Genomic DNA, 27,462 nt, shown 5'->3' with positions numbered 1-27,462 from the left:
CACGTGTAACTTCACGTCGTCGCATTTGTAACAGGATGACAACGCGATTACGGAGAACTGCGTGCATCAGGGCTTTGATGAATATGCGCGTCCATCTGAAAGCGGGGCCGATGAGAATGGTTGCGTTTTTTTTTCGTGGCTAACAAAGTTGCAATGTGCGCATTTGTGGGGGGTAGGCGGGGGGGTAGCTGGGGCGTAAAACTGCTTTAGCTGCAGGACAGACAGTTTTTTTTTAATAAAAAATTCCTTGGATGCACATTAGGGTACGGCTCAAGTGAGCGACGTTCAGATCAGAGATTTCAAAATCGGCCATCAGGTCATAAACTGAAGTTGCGATGTCTATGCCTGTGTACGGGAGTGTTTTTGTCAATTCGCTGCTGGATTAAGGGGCCTTCCCCAAGCCACGCACGGGTCGTGGGGATTATTCTAACATATTTCACCACGTCGACTAGTGAGGGTTGGTGAAGGCGGGGAGCATAAATGTGGGAGCATAGCAGTATAGTACAACTATGGAGTTATCTGTACGTACTGCCGCATTACGCATTGCTAAGGTGTCATCTCTTTTTGTAAGTTGCGCCTGACCTTTTTGGAATTAAGAATAAGAGCACATGGATTGCGTATATACGTTTTACTTTTAGGAAAACAAGTGGGCTTTGGCCGGACACGTCGACAGAAGGAGGGAACGCGATTGAGAGGCCGTCGGACTCCTACGGAGATGGAACGTTGAAATCAGCGCGTGTGCAGGTGCTAGATGGATTGTTTCATCGCAGGATCATAAAGGGGTGGCGGCAGTTGGGAGAGGCATTCATCCAGCCGTGGATAGACCACGGCTGATGATGATGATGATGATCATCATCACCGGTGCCTCTACGACTATGATGATGATCATCATCATAGTAGTAGAGGCACCGGTGCTTTCCCGGATAGCGTCAACGCCAAAACAAGGCAGCACAAAAAAAAAACCACCTTGTATCTAACACCAATGGATATGTATAATTATAGCGCTGCGTAGGGTGATGCTCGCCCATTGTTTTCCCCGGTTTAGCGTCGTGGATTTGAACTCAGCTCGCAAAGAGAGCCGTTGTCTGGCTGATGTATCAACCGCAGAGTTGCCATGCTTTGCTCGCTTGGATAACCGCCATGCGTTGGCTTATCTGCGCGCCCAGCTGTTAACGATGTGTGAAAGTTTCATCTTTTGTAACTTGCACAAGAATGCGTCTGGTATTGAATACATATATCGAACGACTCCTCCCACGATAAGTCAGTGCACGTCACTGTTGAATGTGTCAGACGTGTTACATGTTTCAGGAGGGATAAACTTTAGTTGACAACGTAAAAGGTAAAGGTGTTGTCCTGCAATTTCTTGCACACGCCACTGCTGGTGGAAAGGTCTGCCCGAGAGAGAGCTCTGGAGAGTCCCCTCCAGAGGGGTATGTACATCGACAATGCACACTGTGTACAGGCTCTATTGCCAATACACTGCTGGACGAGGGCCTCCCCACGCCGTGCATGTTGCAGTGATGATCTAAACCATACACTGCTTAATATGGATATGTCAAGGCCGGGAGCATAAACGTGGGCGCATATAATATAGTACAAGTAACTTTTGGGACTGCCAACTGCTGCCCACAATGTAACCCTACGGCAGCCTATAAGATCGGTTTTTTATATGGTGATCACCAATTCAAGCACTATCCAGGCTAAACTTCAGTCGCATTCCAGTGAATTGCTCACAGGTTTCTAAAAAAACATTTCCAAATTCTGACGAAGTTTACGATCTACGTGGCCACACAAGTCGGGCGTGGGAGCAATAGGGATAGAAGTGGCAGCTGCCCCTCACTCTTTAGGCAGGGTGCCGGAAGAGCAAGTCAGATGAAGTGCCGCTCACTCCCTTAGCTTCTCCATATGATTACCACATTATTACCATGCACCTGGGCTCATTCGCAAGAGATGATCACAAGTCTGGCTCACACTAAACTACAGAGAGTGCATGTGGCTGGAAACACTCGAATGGCAATGGAGTGTTTTGTTGTAGTCTGGGTTTGTAGACCGGAGTTCCTGGAATAAACCCCACTCACACGCCACATAAGTGCCTTAGCGGGTTGCCATGGACTTCCCGGTGCCAGGAATGAAATGGGACCTCCTGTCCTTTTCAATTCCTCTCCCCCCATAAGGCCTGGCCCTCTCCGGCCCGTGCGCCTCGATGCAGTAGTGCGGTCTGCACACTTGATATCTACGCCACTGCTCCACAGCTGATGTCCGCATCATGTTCGCCAAGCTGTCTCCTGCAGGCTTTTTGCTGTGCTCATTTATTTCCATCGCTGCGCGCGATCCCCACCGCACCTGACTGGAGTGGACGAAGGGGTGTGATCACCGCAGAGTCTCTCTCGCTCGTTCCCCTCTGATACACAGGACCCTCCTGAACAAGCAGTGAGTGAGGTGTTTCAGTGTAAATAATTGTCATGGTATTATATGGTTATTTTTTGGAGGGGGCGGGGAAGTGCATTGGTTAGTGCGCAACGCGACGAACCCTGAGTTCCATTCCCAGCCACGAGTGATATCTCAGTCGGTTCTGCATGCCCACACGCCCCCCTAAGACCGATTATAACCAACTCAAAAAGACCAGCGTGGTGAAGTATGGTCAAAGGACCCTCACTGCCAGATCAGTGTGGGAGTCCTTTATCGAGCTGTAAATTTATACAGTATTATCATTAGCGTTATCCTTTCAATGTTACACACAGTATTGCGTCGCGTAACGTGTCTAACAAATCCCAGCTGCTCTCGAGGTGATTTCATCTGACAGCAGCTGTGATAACAGCAGCTGGAACTGTCGGTCAGGAGCGTGAGACACGATACTGCACATGCGGCGGGCAAGCTAACCCGTTGATTGCGTAAAACAAATAAATAAACTAAAGTCGGTGTCTCCAAAGAAAACAATGAAATGTTTTTCGTCCCTTCAGTCAATCAGCCCGAAGGCCTTCCGGACTAATGTTTAACTTGCCCAAGTAAGATGCGACCCCAAGCTCATAAGATAATGTTGAGTTACTTGCGATATTGAGCAAAAATTTTCTGGATATGAATACGTCTGGGAAGTGTCTGGAGCCAAGGGTGGACGTGTCTAATGAGCAATACCGTACTTTTATGGCCGTGAGGTGGAAATTCCTCAGAGTTGTTTAATGTTGCCAACTCTAGAGGGACAGACTAATTGCTGAGTCGACCTCACGATCGGGATTTGGACTCACAAACTTTAGATGAGTGAAGGGCTCCCATCTACAGCGATATCCGGCAGTATACTCTAGATCGGCACAAGATATATGCATGTGTAGAGGTGATCGCCACTCACCATTCAGTAACCTGCAGTACCACTGGGTGTCAACAGGGTTTCAGCAGTGTTACCTTACTGGGGAAAAGCCATGGGTTAAACAGAGGTGAGAGCGGATCCAAACGACAGATCCTACTGAGGAAATACCCGGGGTCAAATAGAGGTGAGAGCGGATCCAAATGACGGATCCTGAGGGGATGATGTCACCTCCCAGGATAAACCAGAAGGTTCCAGAAAGGGGGCGTGGCTTGGGCGAAGCCAGCCACGAACCGGTATAAAAGCCAGAGCGCTGAGAGCTCTGGCCCAGTTATCTCCACACGAAGACTGAAGCCCGGGCTGAAGATAGGACCCTGGATCCCCAGCTCTACAGCCCTTCTAAGGGCTGTAGAGCTCAGTGAGGCCAGTGGTCAGGGGGAGAATAGGTCCCAGATAGACAGGACCCTGGATCCAAGCTCTACAGCCCTTCTAAGGGCTGTAGAGCTCAGTGAGGCCAGTGGTCAGGGGGAGAATAGGTCCCAGATAGACAGGACCCTGGATCCAAGCTCTACAGCCCTTCTAAGGGCTGGGGCTCAGTGAAACCAGTGGTCCAGACCCACAGACCGAGTGGTCGGGTCAATTAGCCTCCCCTAGGTCCCAGTCTGAGGACGTTAGGCTAGCGGGTCACCAGTGATAGGTCCCTCTGAGTCCAGAGGCCATACCTCCCTAGGTATCGGGTAAGGAGGACCGTCATACCCCTTGTGTGTTAGGGACCGTGACGCAAAGAAAGACAATAAATATAGTGTGCCCCATAAAGAAGTTTATTCGTCAATATTTGAACACTATACATGCAATTGCGCGTTTAAGAATAAATTATTTTCGATTTGTAGGTAATTGGTTTACGTAATCCCTACGACACCCGCGATACAAAAGCGGCAACAAAGTCTATCCGCGCCAGGATGGTAATTGTACTTGATGTTTGAATTCCATCGCGACGCCCGACCCAGAATAATGACCTCGATTCGTGGTCTCGAATGGTGTACAGGCGAGCGTGGAGGGGAGCCTGGGGATTGTGTCTGTGATTGCCCGAGACAGAAATCCACGTGTACAACCAGCTCTGCCTTGCCAGTGGCTGTCCTCCTTGTGCCGCACGTTAGGGGCTTACTCACGTTAGGGGCTTACGAATGTGATCAATCTCTGCGTGATCCACTAACCCTGACTGCATGTCGCTAATATGACCGGTGCCGCGTCAAGTTCACGCTGTTAACCAGGTGAGAACACCAGAGGCCACCATACCTGGTTCTATTTGCAAGAGTGACCTGGGCCACACCACCACATAATCTGTCTATGTACGGATTCGATTTAGCTCATTAATGAATGAATAATTAATAAAATGCTTGAATCAATGAAATAAACTCGCCCACTTCGCCAGCCTGAGCCAAGAAGGGCCATTGTCCGAAACGTCGCCTGTTATACACCGTTCACTCTTTTTTACGGCGGTGTTATTGACGATTGCGTTGAGTTGTTTTGTTTATGTCTTCTTGGGCAAGTACCACGGGCAGCGTCTGCAATGCCTCGACGCAATGTGATGCGCCGGGCTGAGTTGAGTTGCGATCCCGAGCGGCCGCGTGGGGTGGCGCTGCGCTCCTGCACCGAACACAATCTCCCCCCCCCTTCCGAGGCGCGCACGGCATAGCGAATATCTAAATAGAAACGCGGATAAAAAAACTAATAAAATAATAGGTGCGCGGAGTGAAGGGGCAGGATTGGGGTTAGAGGTGGGGGTTGAGGCGGTGACAGGGCGAGTGTTAATTGGTTAGGGTTACAGGGCATCAGAGGGATAATACTATAGGGCTTTGTATTAATTAAACTATAAACTTTATATTTTTTATAAACTATAAATTATTTTTATTTTTTTACTTAAAACTTTGATGACTGCAGGAATTCATATTCTTTGGATCTTTCGGTAAAGTCAAGTAGAAAAAAAATCTATTTTTTCTTTTTATCTACGTGGCTTTACTGAAAGATCCAAAGAATATTTATATTTTACCAGGTAAGGCCCACTGAGCTTTTTTAGACTCGACTTGGGAGAATAAGCTAATTCCACATATACAGGCATCAGGGTCAGGATCGAGCCCACGACCTTTTCCATACCAGGCGAGGTAGTTAACATCTCGCCACCATGGTGGTTAGGATTACAAGACATTAGTGGGATGATTGGCTAGTTGGTTCTGGTTTAGTGTAGAGCTCGTACTAGTGGTGGCTGATTGGTTAGTTGGTTAACGTTAGAGGTAGGGGTAGTAATAGTGGCTGGTTGTCTGTTTGCAAGGGATAAGACGTAAGGTAATATAATTGGCCGCTTTTTGTTTTAGCACTCGGTTCGCATCAATGCCGCCAGGAGGCAACCTGCCTGGCCACGCGTGCAGGATCGGTCTAAACGAGAACCGTTTGTATGTGCGGCTCAGAACTCTGAACCGGCATCACTAAGGGAAAGGGGTTCGAATCCGGGTTCCATCGACCCGTGGCGAAGCAGACTCCATGGGGTTCATGCACTTGTCATTCTTGCGTGGTTCTCGTGTAGAGCGAGTTGATAGTCTCAGACAGGTCACCTATGACAGCACGACATATATTAGCGACATGTAAAATGTATATGGTTACATTGAAGTCGGTTTATCCCAGTTCTAGTGTTCTGCCTCACGGCAGATGTGGGGGTGTGTTTACACAGGAACTTTCTGATATGGTGTTGAGTTTGGTCACGTGGCCAGGAAGTTATGATTTAAGGTTCTCTAAGCCACGAGGTAGGCGTTTCAGCCATCCCACAGAGTACAAAATGGAGGCACAAATAGTGTCTCAGATAAGACAGGTGCATCGGTTCATTGTGGGACTTTAAGAAGCATTGTCTGTATGTTCGTTTATGTTCTTATAATACTGGGAATGTTGTTATAATGTTAGGATTGCCATTATTATGCTGTCAATGCCTTTATGTTTTTAAATTGTTATGACAAATATGAGGCCTAGTTAACAACGAAGCCTGCCACTTGCATTATTGTGAATGTTACTTGTAGTTGGATAAGTCGAGCCAGACTTGTGCCCATGTAACTTTAATGCATTCTTGAGCAGCACTGTACATTTAGGCTGCAGTATGGTGATTACACAAAGTGACCTTATTTAACACATTAGCTTATTATCTTGTATAGCTATTCAGTGCTAATGCAGGTGCCTGGTCCATCCAGGACCTATTGTTGAGATTCATGTTATCTGAGACAATGTTATGATGCTAAGGTGTTCATTGTATTGCTATTGCAATTATTAACAGATGCTGTATTTCGTGCTGTGTTTTTTCATCAGTTTTACCTCATTCTATTCATTAAATACTTTGGAGTCGGATGTTCAACCTGGCTCTGAAGGTTTATTGAATGCGAGGTTAACTACTCGGATAGTGGTGCAAAGCAGCGCACAGCGAGGCCAAGACATCTAGTGTGGATAATAGAGGCAATTGAAGGGATCTCAAAAGCAGTTTTGTGATATTATTTAGCACAGACCGCTCGCAAACTAAGGAGCTGATGATAAATAACTACTTCTGAAGATACAGTTCTGAACGTAATTCATCGCGTGACGTGACGCTTATTGAACTATTGTGTCGTTTATTGGGATTTATAATAACATGTTATTCGGGTGCTCTGATTTGTGCGAGACTTACTGTAAGAGCTCTCAATTGTATAATTTATCCCACTGAGAAGAGCTATTCGGATTCGAAATGTGATGAGAGAGAACGCTTCGTGAAGCAGAACTACCGCGTGCGATGACAAATGTTGATTGCAAATCCATTGAACAGTCGACAAGTGATAATACGGGGGTGGTGCAGTGACGCAGTGGGTTCGCTATGAACCTCTCTACCCGAGTTTGATTCCCGGACGCGGCCAACATTAGTGGCGACGAGTGAAGTCTGAGCCGCTTCCTGGGCATCCTCGTTCCCCAACCTGGCACTGACCAGCGTAGTGAAATATGGTCAAGCAATCACACCCATGCAATATTGGATTTACAAATTAGTGGGAATGATTTAATTTGTAACTATTAATGCACAATACGCAAATGCATGTATTTCTGTACACGTATAGATTTCACTATACTTAACATCGGTGTTCTTCACTAATTTACAGAGGGGGGCCACTTTCGCTGATAAGACATCATCAGTCTGAGGGCCGCCACACATTTCAAACCATTGGGATTTGACAGCATGATGCTGATGGGGGGGGGGGGGCAGTGCCGGATTATTTTAGTGACAAAAGTAGCATATGCTACGGGCCCCGCACTTTCAAGGGCACCGCGCTAAATGCTTTCAAGCTATCAATTCTGGTTCAGTGATTCTGCACTTGCTCTATTATTATAGTACTATACTGCCTTCAACTTTTATTAACGACTGGGTGTTTAAGGTTAGCGATTTGTTGTATTATCTGGCTGTATAGCAAATTAAATAATACAATCACTTTACAATGCAAGTTAAACATTTATGTCTTTAAATATTTACGTGTTTTTTTTATTTAGAGCCCCTTTATAGCATATACTACAGGCCCCGCACTAGCTTAATCCGGCACTGAGGGGGTGTTTTCACATATTGTGTATTGTCGGGGACCACACGTCAGGAGCCGCACTAAAGGCCATCAGTGGCCCGCAGGCCTTGCATCGAAGACCACTGCTAAACATGAATACAACGCCAAGTTGAGACCAAAAAAAATTCCCTTTCAAGAGAGATACGTACACGTGCAGTGGTCAGCGATCGGTGGATAACACACAGCTCGCGTCCAGGAACTAGATGGATTGTTACATCACAGGAAGTTGAGAGATGACATAAGATGGCTTGGGAGAGGGGCATTCATGCAGCAGTGGATTGACAATGACTGTTGCTGACGATGTGCACTTCCCGTCGTTGAATGGGAGGGGGAGGATGTGGAGTCGGCGTGTACTGTGTTGCTTTCTTTGTCCCCAGGTCTCTTTTGTTGAACCGGAGCTGGTTTGTCTCAATGCGCGCTCTCACCTGCAGATTCTTTTTTTTTATCAATGAAGCGCATGAATGAATGAGAGTTTGGATCGTTATCTCGTGCATTTATTCACCTGTGAAGCGCGCTGATTTAATGTTGGTGAACATCTTTATATGCTGAATCAACTGCTCATTAAAACGAAACGGTTAACATGGCACCTCCGATAACCACATACGGTGCGAAAGAAGTACAACATACATATATCTTCCCCGGTTCATTGAGACGGAAATGAGCGCATGAGATGTAAGCAGTCATAACATTTATGTCAGTATCTGAGAGATACTGCAACTTTAACAGCGAGACACGTCGAACTTAATTGTTATTTGTTGTGAATTGATCTTGAACATATCGGTGTGCTGTAGCAATAATAAATTGGTCTGTTTGTTCACGTGACAAGTCTATGTATTTGACTGTGCGGGTGGATGAGGGTGTACGACACACATTGCATTGTACTCACGCGATGACCAAAAACATACATCGATGATGAATCATAGATACTGTAATACAACCCGCGCACATTCCATACACCATATGACATCACCCCCATTAATCATCATCATCAGGCATGGTCAATCATCCACTGCTGAATAAAAGCCTCCATTGGAACGTACACACACGGTATAATACACAGGACTACAAAGTCATGCAGCGTTCGTGGTTCTACATGTAACATACATGGATAGACGCATGCACGGTTACAGCAATGGGATTACGTTACGCCAAGTCAACTAACGAGGGCTCACACCCCCTGTAAATACTATCCACTCTACCCACTTTACGGTGTCTGTATACTGCATGTGCTTTGCAGACATAAAGTATACACGGGGCTTCGATTCTCACTAGATATGTTTTGTAATGCTCCTAGTCTGGCTTGGAGTAGGGATTATCGGCGTAAGGTACTTTCACTCGAGTACAAGGTTCACTCATCTATAGTAACCCTATATTATTGTACCCCATATTCCTACAATCATAGAAACAGGTCTAGGATCTAATTGGGCGAGATTATTGTGGAGTGGCTGAAATAATTCCCAGAACAGCGTTCCGGACCGATCCGGCTAAAACGAATCACGGAGTATAGTTTAAAGAGCGTACTGCACGTGCTATGCAAGCGGCGCTTCTTGCAAACAGTTGCAAGGCGGATGGAAAGACGGGAACTGAGAATCGATGCAGCCCAGCCTCCTCGATCCTCCCCTCCTTCCTCCCCTCCTCTCTCCGCCACAGCCTCCTCCTTCTTCTCCTACTCCTCCTCCTTCCCGACTCTGACGTTCGCTCTTGGGGGGGGGGGGGGGGAAGTTTGTTGCGGGGCCGGCACATCCATCATGTATTCACGGCTCCGGCGATGGGCGCCTACCCTGGAATGATCGCCGTCTTCCTCCTCGTGTACTCCAGGATCGCCGCGGTGCGCTGCCAAGGTAAGGTAGCCGTCACGGCGAAGAGCGTGCGCGCGCGTGCGTGCGCGCGACCCTGCGATGGTCGGGTCGCCACGCGGCGTGGTGGTGATGATGCAGCGATGCGCATCACATCGACCTGCCCGTGTATGTGTGTGTGTCTACGTCCGTGGTGAGTGTATGCTGTGTGTATGTACGTGTGTGCGCGGACAGCGAGGTGTGATCGATTAAAGAGCACTGAATCCATGGTTCCTTTGCTCGCTCGCTCGCTTGCACTTGTTGATACGCCCTTAACGCGTGGACCCAAGCCTACTCTCGTACCTATCTGTGTACGTCTCTCCGCTAACCCCTGTGACTGTGCCCCCCTTCGTGTTTCCATGCACACCCGTAACTCCTGTGTCCCGCTACTCCCGTCTGGATGATTGCGTGCCCCCGTCCCCGTATAACCGTATTGCCGTCCCTGACTACACGTGCTGCATTGTTATTGCGCTGCGCTGGTTTCGAGAAGAATTGAGCGACGTTTTTATCTCGCCGTCTGTGCACGTGTCTGTGTGTACGAGGAGCAGCAGTGTAGCTGTTAACGCGCTGCGCGACCAACAGTGACAGTCATCTGAACCGGTCCTGGGCCTCCCCTATGTCGACTCAGCCTCAAACGAGTACCTGGTGCGGTGTGTAAACATAGCCACTGGAGAGACAACGGCGGTCGGGTGTGGGTGCTGGCCACCCCACTCCCTTGTGTACCGTACGGGCCTTCAAAGGTGCTCGCTAACAGCACTTGTCCCAAAAGTATGTTAAGGCTATACGGGGGATTTTTTGTATGTCACTCCCAGGTCATTTGCCAATGCCTCTCACTACCCTGGTCTCTTGAGTTCTCGCCTAGTTAAACAAATGCACTGGAGTTTACTTGCTGTATGTGTCTTTGTACATTTATGTCTTTGTATGTGTGTGTGTGTCTCAAGGCCGTAATTATACTATATATTGGGGGGGGGACAGATCCCCCCCCCCCAATATTCAAATATGTTCAAAATGTCCCCCCCCCCAATATATTGCTATAAACAATATAAAAAAAAATAATTGCTATGCTTTGTAAATAAAAACAACAATTTGCTAAACCTTGGCCACAATATCTGGACTTGTCTTCATATAACAATGCATAGATTTATGTTTATATGATTGTGGCTATGGTTGTACTTTATTAACCCCTAATCTCTGCCATTACATACAATGAAACAAGAAAAGGTAAAAAAGAAAAAACAGAGCAATGTAATACAATACACTATTAAGACATTATTGTAAAAAAAAGTCCATCCTATGTGTTAGTGATTTTTTTATATTTTAGGCAGGAAATTAGTTTTCAAATTTAGATTTTTTTCTGGGGGGGGGGGGGACCCCTAGACCCCCTGGAAGATTTGGTCCCCCCCAATGTTGACTCCATGGCTACGGCCTTGGTGTCTTGTATGTATGAACGCGTGTCGATGTGTGGGTGTCTCTGTATTTGTATCATTTTATATGTGCATCTTTTTTTTGTCTTTGCGTGCCCGAGTGTGTGTCTCTGTCTTGTGTGTAACTGTGTCTGTAAATCAGTGTGTGAGTGTGTGATTATGTACATGCTCTGCTGTACTGAGACTCCGGTATCATCATGTCTGCAATCGTGCGCGTAACTACCGCTAAGCATCGTTCATTGTGCGCGCGTGTGCGTTATACTGCCAGTGGCGAGCGATGGCGTAGTGGTTTAGCGCACTGGACTACGGACCCGGCGACACGAGTTCGATTCTCGCTCACGGTCAGACACCAGAGACAATTGTCTGAACCTGTTTTGGGTCCTCCCAATGTCGACTCAGCCAAAAGGATTACCTCGTGCGATGTATATACATAGCCGCTGGGGAGACAAAGGCGGCCGGACGTGGTGCTGGCCATCCACACAGTCTTGTGGCGTGCCGGCCTTCATAGGTGCTCTCTAACAGCACTTGCCCCGAAATTATGTTATGACTATACGGGTGATCTTTGTCTTTCTGCGTTATATATACTATCAGCCAAGTTACTTTTATCCTAACGCGTAAATCATACGATGAGATTTTCTACATGCTTTCATAATAATTTATCCTCTCGCCTTATTTATTCGTTCAAAACAAGCCGGCTATTACACAACCAACAGCTTGAGCATTAATATGGGCATGTAATTGCAGCGCACGGCGTTGTGATTATATGCATGAGTGAGCCTGGACAACCTATTATGAGATTTACGCGGAATAATTTCGGCGGAAGGGCTGGCTGCCCCCCGCGCACGCCTCCCGTTTGCCTGCGCTCGCGAGGGGAGCCGGCACAGCCGTCATCTTCTTGGCTTGACCGCGATGCTGAAGGAAATGAGTGGGGATTAGATCGGTCTTGGGTTTCGTGGCCAAGATAACTCACTCGAGTTGTGCGCTGTGCGGCATCGCCCCCATCCTTTGAAAAAGCAAAGATCCCCCGTATAGCCTTAACCGATTTTTGGGCCAAGTGCTGGCACGGCACGCGAGGGGGGTGGGTGGCCAGCACCACGCCCGGCCGCCTTTGTCTCCCGAGTGGCGATGTTTAGACATCGTACTAGATACTCGTTTGAGTCTGAGTAGACCTAGGGGAGGCCCAAGACTGGTTCAGATATTCGTCACTTGTGTTGGACGTGAGCGGGAATCGAACTTGGATCGCCTATAATTTTGAAATCTGGGCCAGGATTATCTTGCTTAAACAGATAATGCTGAATAAGCATTGTATATTATCAACCATGGACTATCCACTGCTGGATGAATGCCTCCCAAATCCATTCTGCGATGCAACAATCCACGTAACACCTGGGCACGCGCTGATTCGGTCGTTCCATCTCATCGGTGGCCTTACTCTGGGACGCGTTCTATTCCTTGGCTGCCACTCCGTTATTGTTCTCCATGAAGAATAATGCTGAATAATATTGGTGTGAAAAGCGAACCTACGGACTAAAAATTAGTTTTATTTGTATGTGGAGACAGAACGGAGGTGACCAATGACATGGCGCTCCGCAACAGAGCATACACAGTATACACCTGGAGTGAGTCCAACTGAGTCACATACGTTATCTTAGGAGCAACACTATTTATTTACACAACAGTACGTAACAAAGCACAATCTACACTCGGGTCTCGAATGCCGATCTAACCACGCTACGGCAGAACTAGACATGGTTCGCTATCCCGGTCCGGACCACAAGCTGGGTCCCGGAACGTGTGGCTAGAGGCGTCTTCTCCCCGACGTGGATCTTGGAACATCAGCACACGAAGAACCTCGAGCTCCTCACGGGGTCCTCGTTATATGCCCCTGGACTGGGGCTGGCTCCGCCCTTCGCCCCGCCCACCTTCCAGGTCTCTCGAACTCCTTCTCGAAGATTCCCGAGAGCTCCTTTGGACCACGTGACTGCCCCACGGCCCCCGTCCACCGGTGGCTTCCCTCAAATGTCATCCGTTCACGTGACAGCAGGTCAACCAGAGTATCATGCCCACAAGGAGACCCTGGCTGGCAGACGCTCCCTCTCGCTCCCTCACCGGGAGCCCGCACCGCACACTGCTCGTGGTGCCTCCGCGCTAACCAGCACTCACACAAGCCCCGTTAGGGCTGGTACTACATCCCATAACCCGGGCTGCCCATAATGACAACACCTTACCCGCCGTGGCTTCGTAAGCCCCGGCACCATACAGTGACAAGCACAGTCACTACACACATATGCCCAGTGTGAAGTGGAATTCGCAAAGCGTCCATGCGCAGCCACACCTCAGCATGACGCTGTAAACCGAGTGCGTTCTTACACATGTGGACAAACAGATCCGAGAAAATTGCGTTGTATACAAATACGCAATCGCTCGTGCACACTTGTGGTGAATATTCTACAGCAGGTGGTAGGGCTTCTGCCAATGCTAATTATAGTATTGCTTTGCACCAATTTAGCCACGTTATATAATTGTAACGGGTTCCGGAGACACTTGTAGAGGTAACTTCTTTATTACAATACAACACTCCAACAGTCCAACTCTCCAACAGTCCTGATACTCTGTTACAGCCTAGGTACACAGCCTAGCTACACAGCCTAGATACTCTACTCTGGCTACGCTCCGGAACTCGCCCTCACAAGGTCGTAGAGTCGGGAGTTCCAGAGTCCCAGCGCTGGCTCTCACAGCATCCCAGGGTCTTCAGATGGCTGGTCGTGGGTCTTGGGTCTTGAGTTACAACTGGCCCTGATCGTCCAGGAAGCTCCGCTTATATGCCCAGTCCCCAACGAGGAGTGGGGCCGTGTGCGCCCCCAGATATCCCACAGAGCACACACAGCCCCCCCCTTTGGCGGCGCCAAGGGGATTAAGTGCCTGGGAACTCAACGCCTAACGCCAAGAGGCTTAAGCGTCTGACCCGCCTGAGAACCCACGCCTGGCACCAAGGGGATTAAGCGCCTGGCCCTCCCAGGGACCCAGAGCCCCCAGCAGCCCCTCCCTTATGTCACTACATAATGTACTAGCGGGAAGTACCCGGCGTTGCCCGGGCAAAAAAGACACACACACATCGACTTACACACACACAGACATCGACCCACACACACAAACACATCGACTTCCACACACATACATGGAATCAAACACACAGACATCTACTTACACACACGCACATGGAGTAGCACACAGACATCGACTTTAGATACACACACATGGAGTTACACAAACACATCGACTCACACACACACACGTAGAATTACACACACACATCGACTCACACACACATACATAGAGTCACACACACATCGACCTACACACACACATATGGACTTACACCCACACATCGACTAAGACACAAACACATGGACTTAAACACACACATGAACCCATGCACACACATCGACTTACACACAGACATCGACTCACATACACACATCGACTTACACACACACATCGACGCAGACACACACATTGACTCACACGCACACATGTAATTAGACACACATTATTGTAAAAATTACTAACTTAATTGTTGTCTACACACACACACCATGCACACACATTGACTAACACACACACATCGACTGACACAGACATATATCGAATTACGCACACACACAGCGACTTGCACACACACACATCGACGTATACACACAACAACAATCGCCATTCGCCACTAAGTGGCGGTGACGTCACCACGACGCTTGTGCCAGGCTATGTGCACCTTGAGGCCACGTGAAGTGTCGAACTCCCACTGGCAGTAGGTCACAGGGCAGACCCAGGTGCCACGGGTCAGCTGACTGAGATGACTGGCTGATGGACCACCTGCGCCCGTTACTGTGCCAACTTGCTTTGCTTTAGCCACCTGGTGCTCTGATCATTGTTGTGAGTGTTGCTCCTCCGTCCTCCCTTGTTGTTGGAGGGCGACTTCCTCAAACTGCCCAGTAGCGTCCTTCACAAGCCTCCTCCACAGAGGCCGATCTTGACACCGCTGGTACCAGTCATCGGCAAGTCCACTCAGCTCCACATCCTCCTGTACCACATCACTCCATCTCTTTTCTAGCCCGTGCCACGCCCGTTTAGCCCCCTCGACCCAGCCAAACAAAAGCTGTTTGGGCATGCGGTGATTGGGCATGCGGGCTACATGGCCCAGCCAATGCAGCCTTGCCTGCCAGAGGAGCTCACTGATGGAACTTTGTCCAGATCTTTCGAGGATTTGTGAGCTCCTTACACAATCCAGTCGGGATAAACCCAGGATTGATCGTAGGCAGTCCAGCCTAAATTTTCTAATCGGCGAAGATGTTCCATTAGGGGGGTCCACGTTTCGCAAGCGTAGAGAAGGGAGGGAATGACTGTGGCCGAGAAGACCCGAAGCTTTGTGCGGAGCGACAGACCAGGTAGCTTCCACACAGCGTTACGCAACCGATGAAAAGATAATGCCGCTCGACTGATTTGGAGTGAGACCTCTGCTGTTAAACCGGAGCCGGTCATGAGCATACTGCCCAGGTATGGGAAACTCTCCACTTTCTCCACAACTGCCCCATCACCGATTTGGAGTTGTGGGGGGGGGGGGGGGGGAGTGCCCGATGGTACAAAATACCCAGGCAGGTGCTTCGTTTTGGTGGGGCTGATGGTAAGGCCCCACCTCTTAGTGGCACACTCCAGTTTCAGCAGCAGCGCCTCCAACTCCTCCTTTGAGTGAGCCGCAATTACCAGGTCATCGGCATACATAACGTGGTTGACCAATAGAGAGCCATCCCTTGACGGCACCCAGGCATCGATCAGCCTCCCATTGTATCTGTAGCAGATGGAAATTCCTCCGGTACAGCTACTGAAGGCTTCACGAACTACGTGGTCGAAATAGATGTTAAATAATGTTGGAGCCAGAGGAGATCCCTGTCGCACCCCAAGGTGAACAGCGAATGGCTCCGACTCTCGGCCACGTAGTATTACCTGGACCCGCTCACCATCATGAATGTCCTTAATGATTGTGAGCAGTGGGTCAGGGACTACGAAAGCACGAAGAATAACCCAGAGCCCAGGCCTACTGATGGTATCATAGGCCTTGACCAGGTCAGGTAAAGCAGAGATGTAGGTCTTGTTGGAATTCCCTACATCTCTGCTGTAGTAAACGGACAGAAAATATGGCATCTGTGCAGGACCGCCCTTTCCTGAAACCACATTGGGGCTCCGCAAGCCTCTCCTCAGCGTGCCTGGCAAGGCGGTGTTGAATAATCCTTGCCAGGACCTTTCCCGGCATACTGAGGACTGAGATGCCCCTGTAGTTGTTACACTCTGTGCGGTCTCCCTTCTTAAAGATGGGGACCACCAGGGCATCCTTCCAGTCCTAATGATGGTAATAGGTGTGGCGCTGCAGGTTACTTTTTTGATGGAATTAAATAGGGATTTGTGATCGCGGGCCATTGAGGCAAACTCCATCTCCTCAGCAACCCGCGACCACCATCCTTCCTTGCAGCGCCTCACAGCTCTCCGAACCCCCGAGCGAAGGCTGCGGTAAGCCTCCTCATTCTTCGACGTGGGATGCTGTAGCCGATGAAAGTGGGCCTGTCGCTTTTTCTCAGCCAGCTTGAACACCTCCTTTGTCAGCTAGGGTCTCTGGGGGTGTCTGGACCACGTACCCAAAGCAGCCATTGCAGCTGTCTTAGTCATAGTCCTAAACCTCACCATTTGACCCTCAACATCTGGAGGAGTGGGGGACGATGCCAACCCCAGCTGCAAGCGATGATGAAATTCTTGCTTGCAACTTTCATCAGCTAGCTGAGACCAGGCCACCTTAGGGTTGAATGGGGTCCTGGGTGTACACCCACCACCGGAGTGGAAGAATGGCAGGCGCATCTTACAGATGACTAGTCGATTGTGAGAGGGCAGATCAGCTCCACGGTAGGCCCTGGTGTCAAGGACATGGGCCCGTATCCGCTGTTCCTTCACTATGTAGTCCAGCCTTGGACCCAGCATGCATCCATGCTGTTGTATGGATGCGCCGATCCCGGAACAGCGTGTTGGTAATTGCAAGCCCATGGGCTACACAAAAAGTCTAGCAGCCTACTACCATGCTTATTGAGCTGATCTGGTCCATGCCTTCCAATCACTTCAGACCAGGTGCCAGCATCATGACCAACTCGGGCATTAAAGTCACCCAACAAGATGACTCTATCCCGAGGGGCCACTTTAGCTAGGACCTGTGACAGGAGGTCATAGAAGGCATCTAACTCATCGGCCTTGCCTGCATCCCTCCACGGATGTTCGTCTTCGGTGGGGGCATAAGTAACCACAACCGTATCACTCCTCACCTCCGGTTGATGGGAAGGCGAGCCCAACGTAGCCTGGGGCTTACAGCTTCCCACACCTCACCACCACGCTCCCACGCCCCCTTCATTCTTTTGTTCAGGAGAAAAGCCATTCCCTGTTGTTTGGCAGTCTCCTGCCCCGAGTATGGGACTGTCCACCCCTCATGGTGGCAGGAGCCAGGGCCGGTCCGTCAGACCTCCTGAATACCACAGAGATCCAGGCGGTACCGGTCCAGCTCCCGACAGAGGAGTGGAAGCCTTTCCTCCACAGTGAGCGTTCGAACATTCCACGTGGCCATCCATAGTGGCTTTTTGTTGTTTCTGGAGGAGCCCTATCTTGGCCTCGCTATGCGCTGCGTTGCACCGCTAGTCGAGTAGATAACCTTGCGTTCAATAAACCCTCGGAGCCAGGATGAACGTCCAACTCCAATCGTCATTTATTGATTTTAACAAGGTAAAACTGGTGAAAAAACACCAGATATAGCATCTGTTATAACCCGGAAACACCAACACAATGAACACCACAGCATCAGAACATTGTCTTAGATAACAATAGATCCTGGACGGACCAGGCCCCTACATTACCACTGAACAACTACATAAAAGTTCAAGCTGGTGCGTTGCGTAAAGGTACATCGTGTATTCATTCCACTGCACCCCAAATGTACAGCATTACACATAACACTAAACTGAGGATGAGATACTTCATCATCTTTGCTCTCAGGATCGCAACATAACCACCTGGGCACAAGTCTGACTCGACCTACTAAATCACAAGTAACATCCACAATAAGGAGAGTTGCAGGCTTCGTTGCTAACTAGGCCTTGTATTTACCACAACAACTTAACGGCACCATAAAGGCATTTACATCACTATAACGGTCATTCCAACATTGCAACAGCATTGCCAATATTATAAGAATATAAACAAACTTACAGACAATGCTTCTCAAAGTCCCACGATGGACAACTGCGTCTGGCTTCACTAAGACGCGATGTGTGCCGCCATCTTGACTTATCTGTGTAATGGCCGACGCCCGCGTGGTTCAGTGGAAATCTAAAATCGTAACTTCCTGGTCACGTGACGAAAATTAGCATAAAAAACAGGAAACTCCTGTGTACATACGCCCCCCCCCCCCCCCCCCCATCTGCCGTGCGGCAAAACTCCTGCCGTGAGACAGAACAAGCCCCGAGGGTAAAGATTCAATCTCCTGGCTCCGCCAAATGGGGTTTGGCCAGGAGACTTCATCGACCCCTGTCCCCCCAGGGCCTCCGGCACAAGCTTGTTAATTAAACATTTTGGTCGTAGTTTAGTGGTAGTTAATTGAAGGTGGAGGGGTTATTAGCCCCTCGCACCCATCCAGAGCCCCCATTTAGCCGCTGTGGTGGTCACAGACGCCATGAGGGGAAAGGCCAATCGGTATTGCCCTCCCCCCCACAGCACTGTCCACCACATCGTTGCCCATCCGGCACCATGAGGAGGTAGGGGGTTGTTTTGCCGGACTACACATCTACTGACACACACATATCGACTGACGCACACACACATCGACTTGCACACACACATCGACTTATACACACACACACATATCGACTCACATACACACATACATAGACTCACACACACATCGACCTACACACATATGGACTTACACACATATCGAGGAATCACACATGGACTTACACACGCATATTTCAACGTAGACACACAGCGACTCACACACACATCGACTTACACACACACACGGACTTAAACACACACATATATAGAGTCACACACACAAGGACATACACACACACACATGGACATACACAAACACACATATCGACTAACACACACACGGACTCACACACACACATCGACTGACACACATTGATCCACACACAAACACATCGACTTACACACACACACGTCGACTTACAAATGCACTCAGACACACATTTCGACGTACACACACATCGACTGACACACACATTGACTTAAACACACACATACATAGACTCACACGCACATCAAACTACGCACACACATATGGACTTACACACACATCGACTAAGACACACACATGGACTTACACACACACACATCGACTGAAACACACACATCGGCTTAAACACACACCGCACACACATGGACGTACACAAACAAACACAGCAACTGTCACAAACACACATTGACTCGCACACATATTGACGCACACACACACAGACTTGCACAGACACAACGCACACACATATATGGACTCACACGCACACATGGACGTACACACGCACACTATAACTTTTATATAGAGTAAATAAGTTTGTATATAATACTTTTCTATGTACGCGACTTTAGCGAAAGAAACAATGGAGAGGGGAAATGCACGCGTGTATAATAAGTAAGTAATTAGGAGCGACTGCAAGGGTGTTCCGCCATTTTGGTGCAAACATTTGCCGCGAAAAGGGGTGCCTTGGCTCCCACTGGTGGCCAAAGCTGCGGGTTTGGGCCCCCTTGACAACCACCATGAGATCTGTTTTCAACAATATTGGGGTCCCACCTGACCGATTGCCGCACCCCCTGAGCTGATAATGTAGTTACGCCACTGCTGGCATTTGGGCCTCCAGAAGAGGGACTTCTACAGACCCATACTCTTTGGTTCTTTCGGTAAAGTCACGTAGGTATAAAATAAGTTAAATCACGACGATTCGGGCGCAACACAAGCGTCCGTCATCAGGTGGGACAACCACAGCAATAAACAATAGCTGAATTGGGCAAAAGGGCTGCTGTAACAGGAGGCTATATAGGTAAAAGAGGGGGGGAGCAAGGGGGGAGATAGAGAGGGGGGGGGGGGAGTGCTGAAGTGAGTGGGGCTGGGAGTGGGAAGCTGAAGTAGAAGAGAGGGGGAGGAGCAAGGGGGGAGAGATAGAGAGGGGGGAGTGCTGAAGTGAGCGGGGGTGGGAGTGGGAAGCTGAAGAAGAAGAGAGGGGGGGAGAAGCAAGGGGGGAGAGATAGAGAGGGGGGAGTGCTGAAGTGAGCGGGGGTGGGAGTGGGAAGCTGAAGAAGAAGAGAGGGGGGGGAGAAGCAAGGGGGGAGAGATAGAGAGGGGGGAGTGCTGAAGTGAGTGGGGCTGGGAGTGGGAAGCTGAAGAAGCTGGAGATGCGGAAAATGAAGGCAACACCATAAAGCAGTTAAAGTTTTACCTGGTTAATAACATCCTTCCAATGATTGCTCAATTTGTATCCATCTTCTCAGTTGAAGTTATGTCTATGTTTATATATCTGGATGGCTTCATGAACAAGCCCGAAGGTTTGCAGAGTACCTTGGTCTCAGAAAAAAATAATATCATGAGAGCCCATAGAGTTATAGCAATGGTCAGCCACGGCGGACTTATTAGTTCTGCCATGTTTCAGATCTGACTTGTGCTCGCGAACACGGTCCGAGATATGCCATTTCGCTTCCCCAATGTAACACCCACCACAGGTGCAACTTAGTTTGTAGACTCCAGAATATTGCATGTCAGGAATGACATCCTTCACAGATGGGATTAGATCACGGATTTTGTGTACTGTACTGAATCGGACCTGGATCTAATACCTACGTGACTTTACCGAAAGAACCAGAGAGTATGTATCCCTACTATCACGAAAACTTCAAATCTAGATTAGATTCTACAGAGCTACTTTACGAGCTATTTTTTCCTACTCTTCCACGATGATCAGACATCTTGGCAGAGGTGGGAGTACCCACACTTTATCCTACTACACGTGACTAACTGTGGTACACCCATTTATACTGCTGGGTGAACAGAAGGCCGGGTATTTCGAAATGTGCTCATTGTCTGACCTGCCACACCGGGAGATTGAACTGGCGACCTTTGACTTTAAAGTCCAGTGTGTAAACCATTCTACCACGGCAGCATCGCGTGACTAGAGCGAGGCTCGGTTACAGTATTGAGACGTTGTGTAAATCCAAGTTGTATTGCACTGTTTGAGAAGATCAAATCTTCTGTACAAACGTAGGCTATATGTGGTCTAGGTGGCTCGACCTCTTTTGGGAAGATGTGGAAAATGTATTTAATTAATCACAAATTTGGGAAAATAATGCGTACGCATGTATTCTGTAATGCTTTCCAACAAGCTTGTGTCTTCCGAAGTATTGAATTAGTAGCAGACAGCTATCAGGGAAAATGCGTTTTGATATTTGCGAATACTGTCATCCCGTATTTCTATTGGGTTTCCAAATTGTGGACAATGTTTTTGCTAATTAATTTTACCGATTAGGATAAGTCCCTACAGCAACACAGCTTTATACGAACGTTTTATTCGTATTGAAATCATATTTTGCAAGTTTTAGCTACCCGATGTTACAGACAGATGGGCGGACAGACAGACGGACAGAGCTAATGCATTTGTAATAAACCACTGCGACGACGATCTGTGAATTGTGTCTTCTTTATTACATGTATTCCTCGACGGCTGGACAGCTCCGCGCTCTTCATTCTGACACGGTTCCACTCCCATTCCGCGCGGTTAGATGTTGTCGCTCGCGCCGGCTCGCTCATACCTTCCCCGCTCCTGCGCGCCGCTGGCAGGCGGCTCGCAAGGAGGAAGCCTCCGGCCCGCCACGTGGCCGCTGGCGTTCCGGAGGCGCGAAACATGGTCTCGCTCCCTGACTCCACACACTGACCCTGAGCCCTTTCCGGCTTTCCCTTATATCCCTTGACCTACGTAACCAAGCCCCGCCTACAGCCACGCCCCCTCACGACCCTTCTATTGGTTGATGGCCCAGGCGGCGGAGCCTATTCCACTGATCGGCGACCATCGGTGAATTACACATTAATGCTCTTCAACTCAGTGAAAAGCATTGAGAACTGGCTCACTGCAGAAACAAAAAGCACAATTTTTCCTTTGCCGAAATTGGTTTCGAGTATGTGGTTGCTATCCTTTTTGGCCAGATCGCTTCTAGAAAACGAGCTATATAGTTTAGTGGCCTTTACCTAGTAAAATAAACAAAAAATGCGTAATAGTTCAGTTTATAGGTACATGGATGTTCACGGACTTCTCAGTAAATTGTAAATTACTCAGGAGAAATCCGTGCCGTTTTATTTTTGATGGAAAATAGGCCGATAGTACATTTTCCAAGACCGTTTCCAGATGCCGTAGCGAATTCCTCACATGTAAGGACAATGATCTGTGCTAAATGCATAATGACTCGTGCACACGATGGGTGGTCAGGCTAATGTTTTTGGGATAATTGTCAGGGCAAATGTTAAGGCGAATTGTCAGGCTAACATTTAAGCTCGTTCCTATGCTTGTTTTACGGGTCGACACGAACGCATGACGCAAGCGGGCACACCAGTGCATAGACCGACGAAAATAAATCATTGTTGTAAGGCTGTTGCTACAATTGAAATATCACATTTCTGTACCATGTATGTGCGATGCGATGGCATATTTGCAGTGAATCATGAATCAAATGCTGTATATTATAATATGCAAATAATTTTGAATATTACATTGTTAAATCACTTACAATTTTTAGTCTATTATTATCTCCATCATTATTATACATGTTCAATCCACTGCTGGGTGAAGACCTCTATTTTACACATTTAGCAATATTTTACACGTATTTTATGTGGTTAAATATTTATGGTAATGCACAAAAATTTGATGATTATTTTTTAGCCACCCAGCATATGAGCACGCGCATCCTTTGTTATTATTGTTCCGGTACAGGCCTGCTAGCAGCACGTGCTGTATAGCATGCGTGCTGTGTGTGTATGTGTGTGTAGCGGTTAGCGCGCTCCGCTACAAGCCCGGCAACTCGAGTTCGATTCCCGCTCATGGCCAACACCAGTGACAATTATCTGAACCGGTCCTGGGCCTCCCCTAGGTCAACTCACCAATCGTGAGACAAAGGGGGTAAAGCATGGTGCTGGCCACTCACCCCCTCATGTGCCGTGCCAGCCTTCATAGGTGCTCGCTACTCTAACAGCACTTTGCCAAAATTCTGTTCAGGCTATACGGGGGATATTTGTCTTTGTAGCCCACGAGAAGGCAATTAATCATGCAGGGGCATGGAGGTGTGGCTGGAACGGTCTCCTCGCTCGGGGTGAGCGGCCATTGCTTTCCCTTGCTAAATTCTCATTAGAATTTGATGCTAAGTGCTAGGCTGCTCATGTACATGCACAGCCCTTTTGTCAATCCACTGCTAGGTGAAGGCCCTCCACGTGCCACCTTGGGCAGCTCAGCTGGGCTAAATGGCCTGAAGTTTATGGGTCAGGCGATTAAAAGCAGTTGTCCTTGTAGTAGTGTCGGTTTATCGCAGCCAGCTCCCATGCTTTTGGAGAGACTGGTATCTGCCATAGAAGTGTGAAATTTTTCCCTGCTTTGGGCAAATAGGGATGAGACAATGTCCTGCATGGTAAATTGGGGAGATACTTTGAGTTGAATTGTTTTGTCTGGATGTTGTGTGTAAAAGGTATGGATCATTGTGTCATTGGCATGACCAAAATCCCTAATTTTAGTCAGCCAGCACTTGTATGACCAAGTGGAGAGTCCATTCAAGCTACAAGTGTCTTTTTCCAAGGAAGTCGTGAAAATGTGGGATTTTAGTCATGCCATTGACATGCAATTCCAATTTTAAATGGCATAAACATTCTAACAAAATGTTTGTTAGTTATTCAGATTGCTCCTGTAAAAAAACCATAGCAAATGTCAGTCTCCTCTCGTGCAGTTCTAGGGCAGTGATGAACCATAAATATACGTCACCTTTGACATTCACACTGGACAGAGACCATTAGACTGCTGTCATGGCCATCGTTGAATATTTACAAAACACCCCCAAAGGGATTAACTGTAAGTAGCGTATATGTCTAATTTTATTGTAACCTGCCATTTATCGGCTCTGGCCTCGCATATTACATTTTTTACTTGGTATCGTAATAGCACCACCCACAGACTTTTCAAACTGTGATTAAAGCTGCAGCATATAGTGAAAATGCATTTGCACAGAGTGAAATAGTCACACAACACATTTCCTCATCATTTGGCTGGGGTCCCATCTGGTTAGCTGCATTACCTGATAAAGACTAGGGATTGAGTTTTTAATAAAAAGTTAATATTTGGAGTTCTTGAATTTCTACGGAAAATTTCTGATCTTTTTAGGATTTACGGATCGTTTACATTGCTAAATATTTATGTGTTCACAAAAGTGACATCAATCGATGTCACTTGACACCATTTTTGGAAGGCAAACGTTGGACGTGACACCATATTCGTGATGTAACTTCTCAGAATAATTCGTAATAAAAATTCGGGTCACCTAAAATTGTCATAACTGGGCCTGATTTATTTTTGTTCAGATTAATACTTAAGTCACGAGCCCATACCTCGTAGAGACAAGTCGACAGGGTTGTGGAATGTCCGACTTGGTCTTTGCTTTCAGACTGTTGAGTTTTAACTTGTCTGTCAGAACCTACCAGGAGATGAGTGCGTAGACCTATGGCTCATTTGTTCATATAGACGCCGAAGTTAAACAATATTTTTTGTGCAAAGAGCACAGCTATGTTGTGCATATATATAGAGGTATTGTTGACCAAATTCTTATGTAAATATTGATTCAGTAGCAGGGTGTGTGCACACCTGCTGCTGAAAAATCTTAAATGCCTGCTACCGAAATATTCTGTTAAATAAACACAATTCAAGGAAGCCATCTGCTTTTACAGATGTCCTTAAAATGTACTCTTTAAACTTAGGAAGTCTTTAGATTTTCACGTGATAAATCACAGAATGTATAAGCCCCGTGGGCCCAAACGTCTACGCAAATGTGTGAAGTGTACACTCGCACAAATCCGTATAAGGGATGCAGTGGCATTGCTCTGTTGATGCACACACTAATAATACTACTGATTTAGAATAATTACTAATTTATCAAGGAAAACCACGAGGAGTCCAATGACTCCTTTTCAGGAGGATCCTGCAGCATTGACATTTTATATGAAAATGTTTTCAGCCATTTGATGATCGTTTATACAAGTGGTAGGAAACCGGAGTCCCCTGAGTAAATCCACACTCTATTTCCATCTGTATCCCCATACAGATGGAAATAGATGGCTATTCGTCAGCTTGCTGTATTGCCTTAGGGTATGGCACATCGACTCCCGCCACAGGACGGGAGTTTGACATTTGTGTGTGATCCACCAGTGGCGGCTCCTGCAAAATCTCTCAGGGGGGGCAAATGTCTGGATGATTGATAAGGATAAGGTCCACCCATGTAATGGATAAATTAACAGCTTAAGCATGTAAAGGCAACTTCACTTCTTTAATATTAATGAAAAATAAAGTGACTCTTACAATACATCTTGTTTGTTTCTATACTCACTATTAAAACAAACCACTCAAGTTTATTTTATTAAAGATTCCACTAGGTAGCGATAAATTATATTGTTGGATGAAACGTGCCTACGTATGATGACGTTAGCACGTATGATGACGTAAGCACGTTAGGGCTTGCCCTCCCGGAGCCATAGAGAATGCATTGGAGCGCCCCCGTTCGAAAAAAAACATCTTTGAATGTAAGTCTATGGGGCCACTCGGGGCGATTCTCAGCCGGAGTGAAATCGCCCCAAAAGAGGCGGTACTCCACAGAACGTGACATGACGCTGATTGGACTATATCCAGAGGCTGACAGTGACGGCTAGCGTGACTGTGGTTGAATGACATTGGTGGTGCGTCGCCCAATCGCCCTAATGAAGAAACCGCCCCTGTGATCCACCAACCTTCGCCTCCACAGTGCTGAATTACAGGTGTATGCTGCCACCACATCACTTGCATGACGGCCTTACACGTGGTCACAGTAGGTTTACGGGTGTTCAGTGGATAAGAGTCTAGGTTATGATTCAGGGTGGAGGTTGTGGCTGCGTAGTAGCTGTCTTACCTGTAGGTATGCATCGATGCATTGTCACATTTTAGGGTAATTCCTGCAGTCACGAAAGCTCCAAATTAAGTACATTTTAGGGTCTCAATGCGATTCAAGAGTCAATATTTTGTTTAATTTTACCGTCTCATTCGTGCTGTGTTGTTCACTCCATTAACCTAAATGGAACAATCTCTCAACATTGTGCGTATATATGTTTCAACTGCAGGCAGTGATGGACACATGTAGGATGAACAACAACAGGAAAATGTTAACTGTGTTGTTCGGAAAAATGGAAGGAACAGGAAAGACAGGAAGACCTAACAGAGTATGGCTTGACGACATCAGAGATGGGTGCCAGAAAGATGTGGCACTACTTGAGCATATTGGCATAAAACAGAGGAAATTGGAGACATGTGACTAAATGTGCAGTGGATACCTACGGGCTATTTGCCCATTGATCGTGATGATGATTTTTCCACCAGCATTTGTTTAGGCAGGCCAACTATGGATAACTTTTTACCATCTGCGTCTCATCAGCATGTCTCACTCAGATAATCTGTATTCAGACCACTACCAGTGAATTTAAATTACCAATTATAATCAGAAGGCGAGTCCATTGCCTTCTTAAACTCGAGTTGCAGGCCACCGCTGCTGACCACTTCCCCTCCCACCAATACAAGCCATGTGTGATTATCGCAAGACGTCCTGGACAGCATGGAAGAGCAGGCCAAATACGATCTGCAGGGGGCTTTACAGCTCCCCCGAGTAGAATACTTCTGCCAGCTGTGGCATGATAAAAGGATTTCATGGCGGCACCTTTACATATTCTTTATTTTGTTATGTAGATAAAGGACTGTGTGTTGAAAATCTTTATGGATCGAGGAGGCAGGTGCCTCGAGTGTGCACTTGTTTCTTGACCTGGCTCCCGACGCTGACGCTGACTGGCGCGAGGCCCAGTCTCTTTCCCCCAGTGCTTCTGAGCCAGCCAGAGCCGAGAGAGAGAGAGACTGTCACCATGATACAGAGGGCACAGACAG

At 47.7% G+C, this 27,462-nt stretch overlaps 1 protein-coding gene across 1 annotated transcript in view; it reads left to right on the top strand.

Annotated features, from left to right (window-relative positions):
- Positions 1-3,652: 3,652 nt before the first annotated feature.
- Positions 3,653-27,462, top strand: part of RECK (reversion inducing cysteine rich protein with kazal motifs) — a 115,615-nt gene continuing 91,805 nt past the window's right edge. The window contains exons 1-2 of the mRNA XM_061555681.1: positions 3,653-4,569; positions 9,559-9,749. Coding sequence (XP_061411665.1) covers positions 9,677-9,749 — 73 coding nt within the window. The 5' untranslated portion in view covers positions 3,653-4,569; positions 9,559-9,676. The remainder of the gene's footprint in view (positions 4,570-9,558; positions 9,750-27,462) is intronic.

This window comes from Lethenteron reissneri, chromosome 21, assembly GCF_015708825.2.
Source record: "Lethenteron reissneri isolate LAM-NWPU_2019-01 chromosome 21, ASM1570882v1, whole genome shotgun sequence".
Taxonomy (NCBI): Eukaryota; Metazoa; Chordata; class Hyperoartia; order Petromyzontiformes; family Petromyzontidae; genus Lethenteron; species Lethenteron reissneri.
This window is presented reverse-complemented; position numbering and strand designations above follow the sequence as displayed.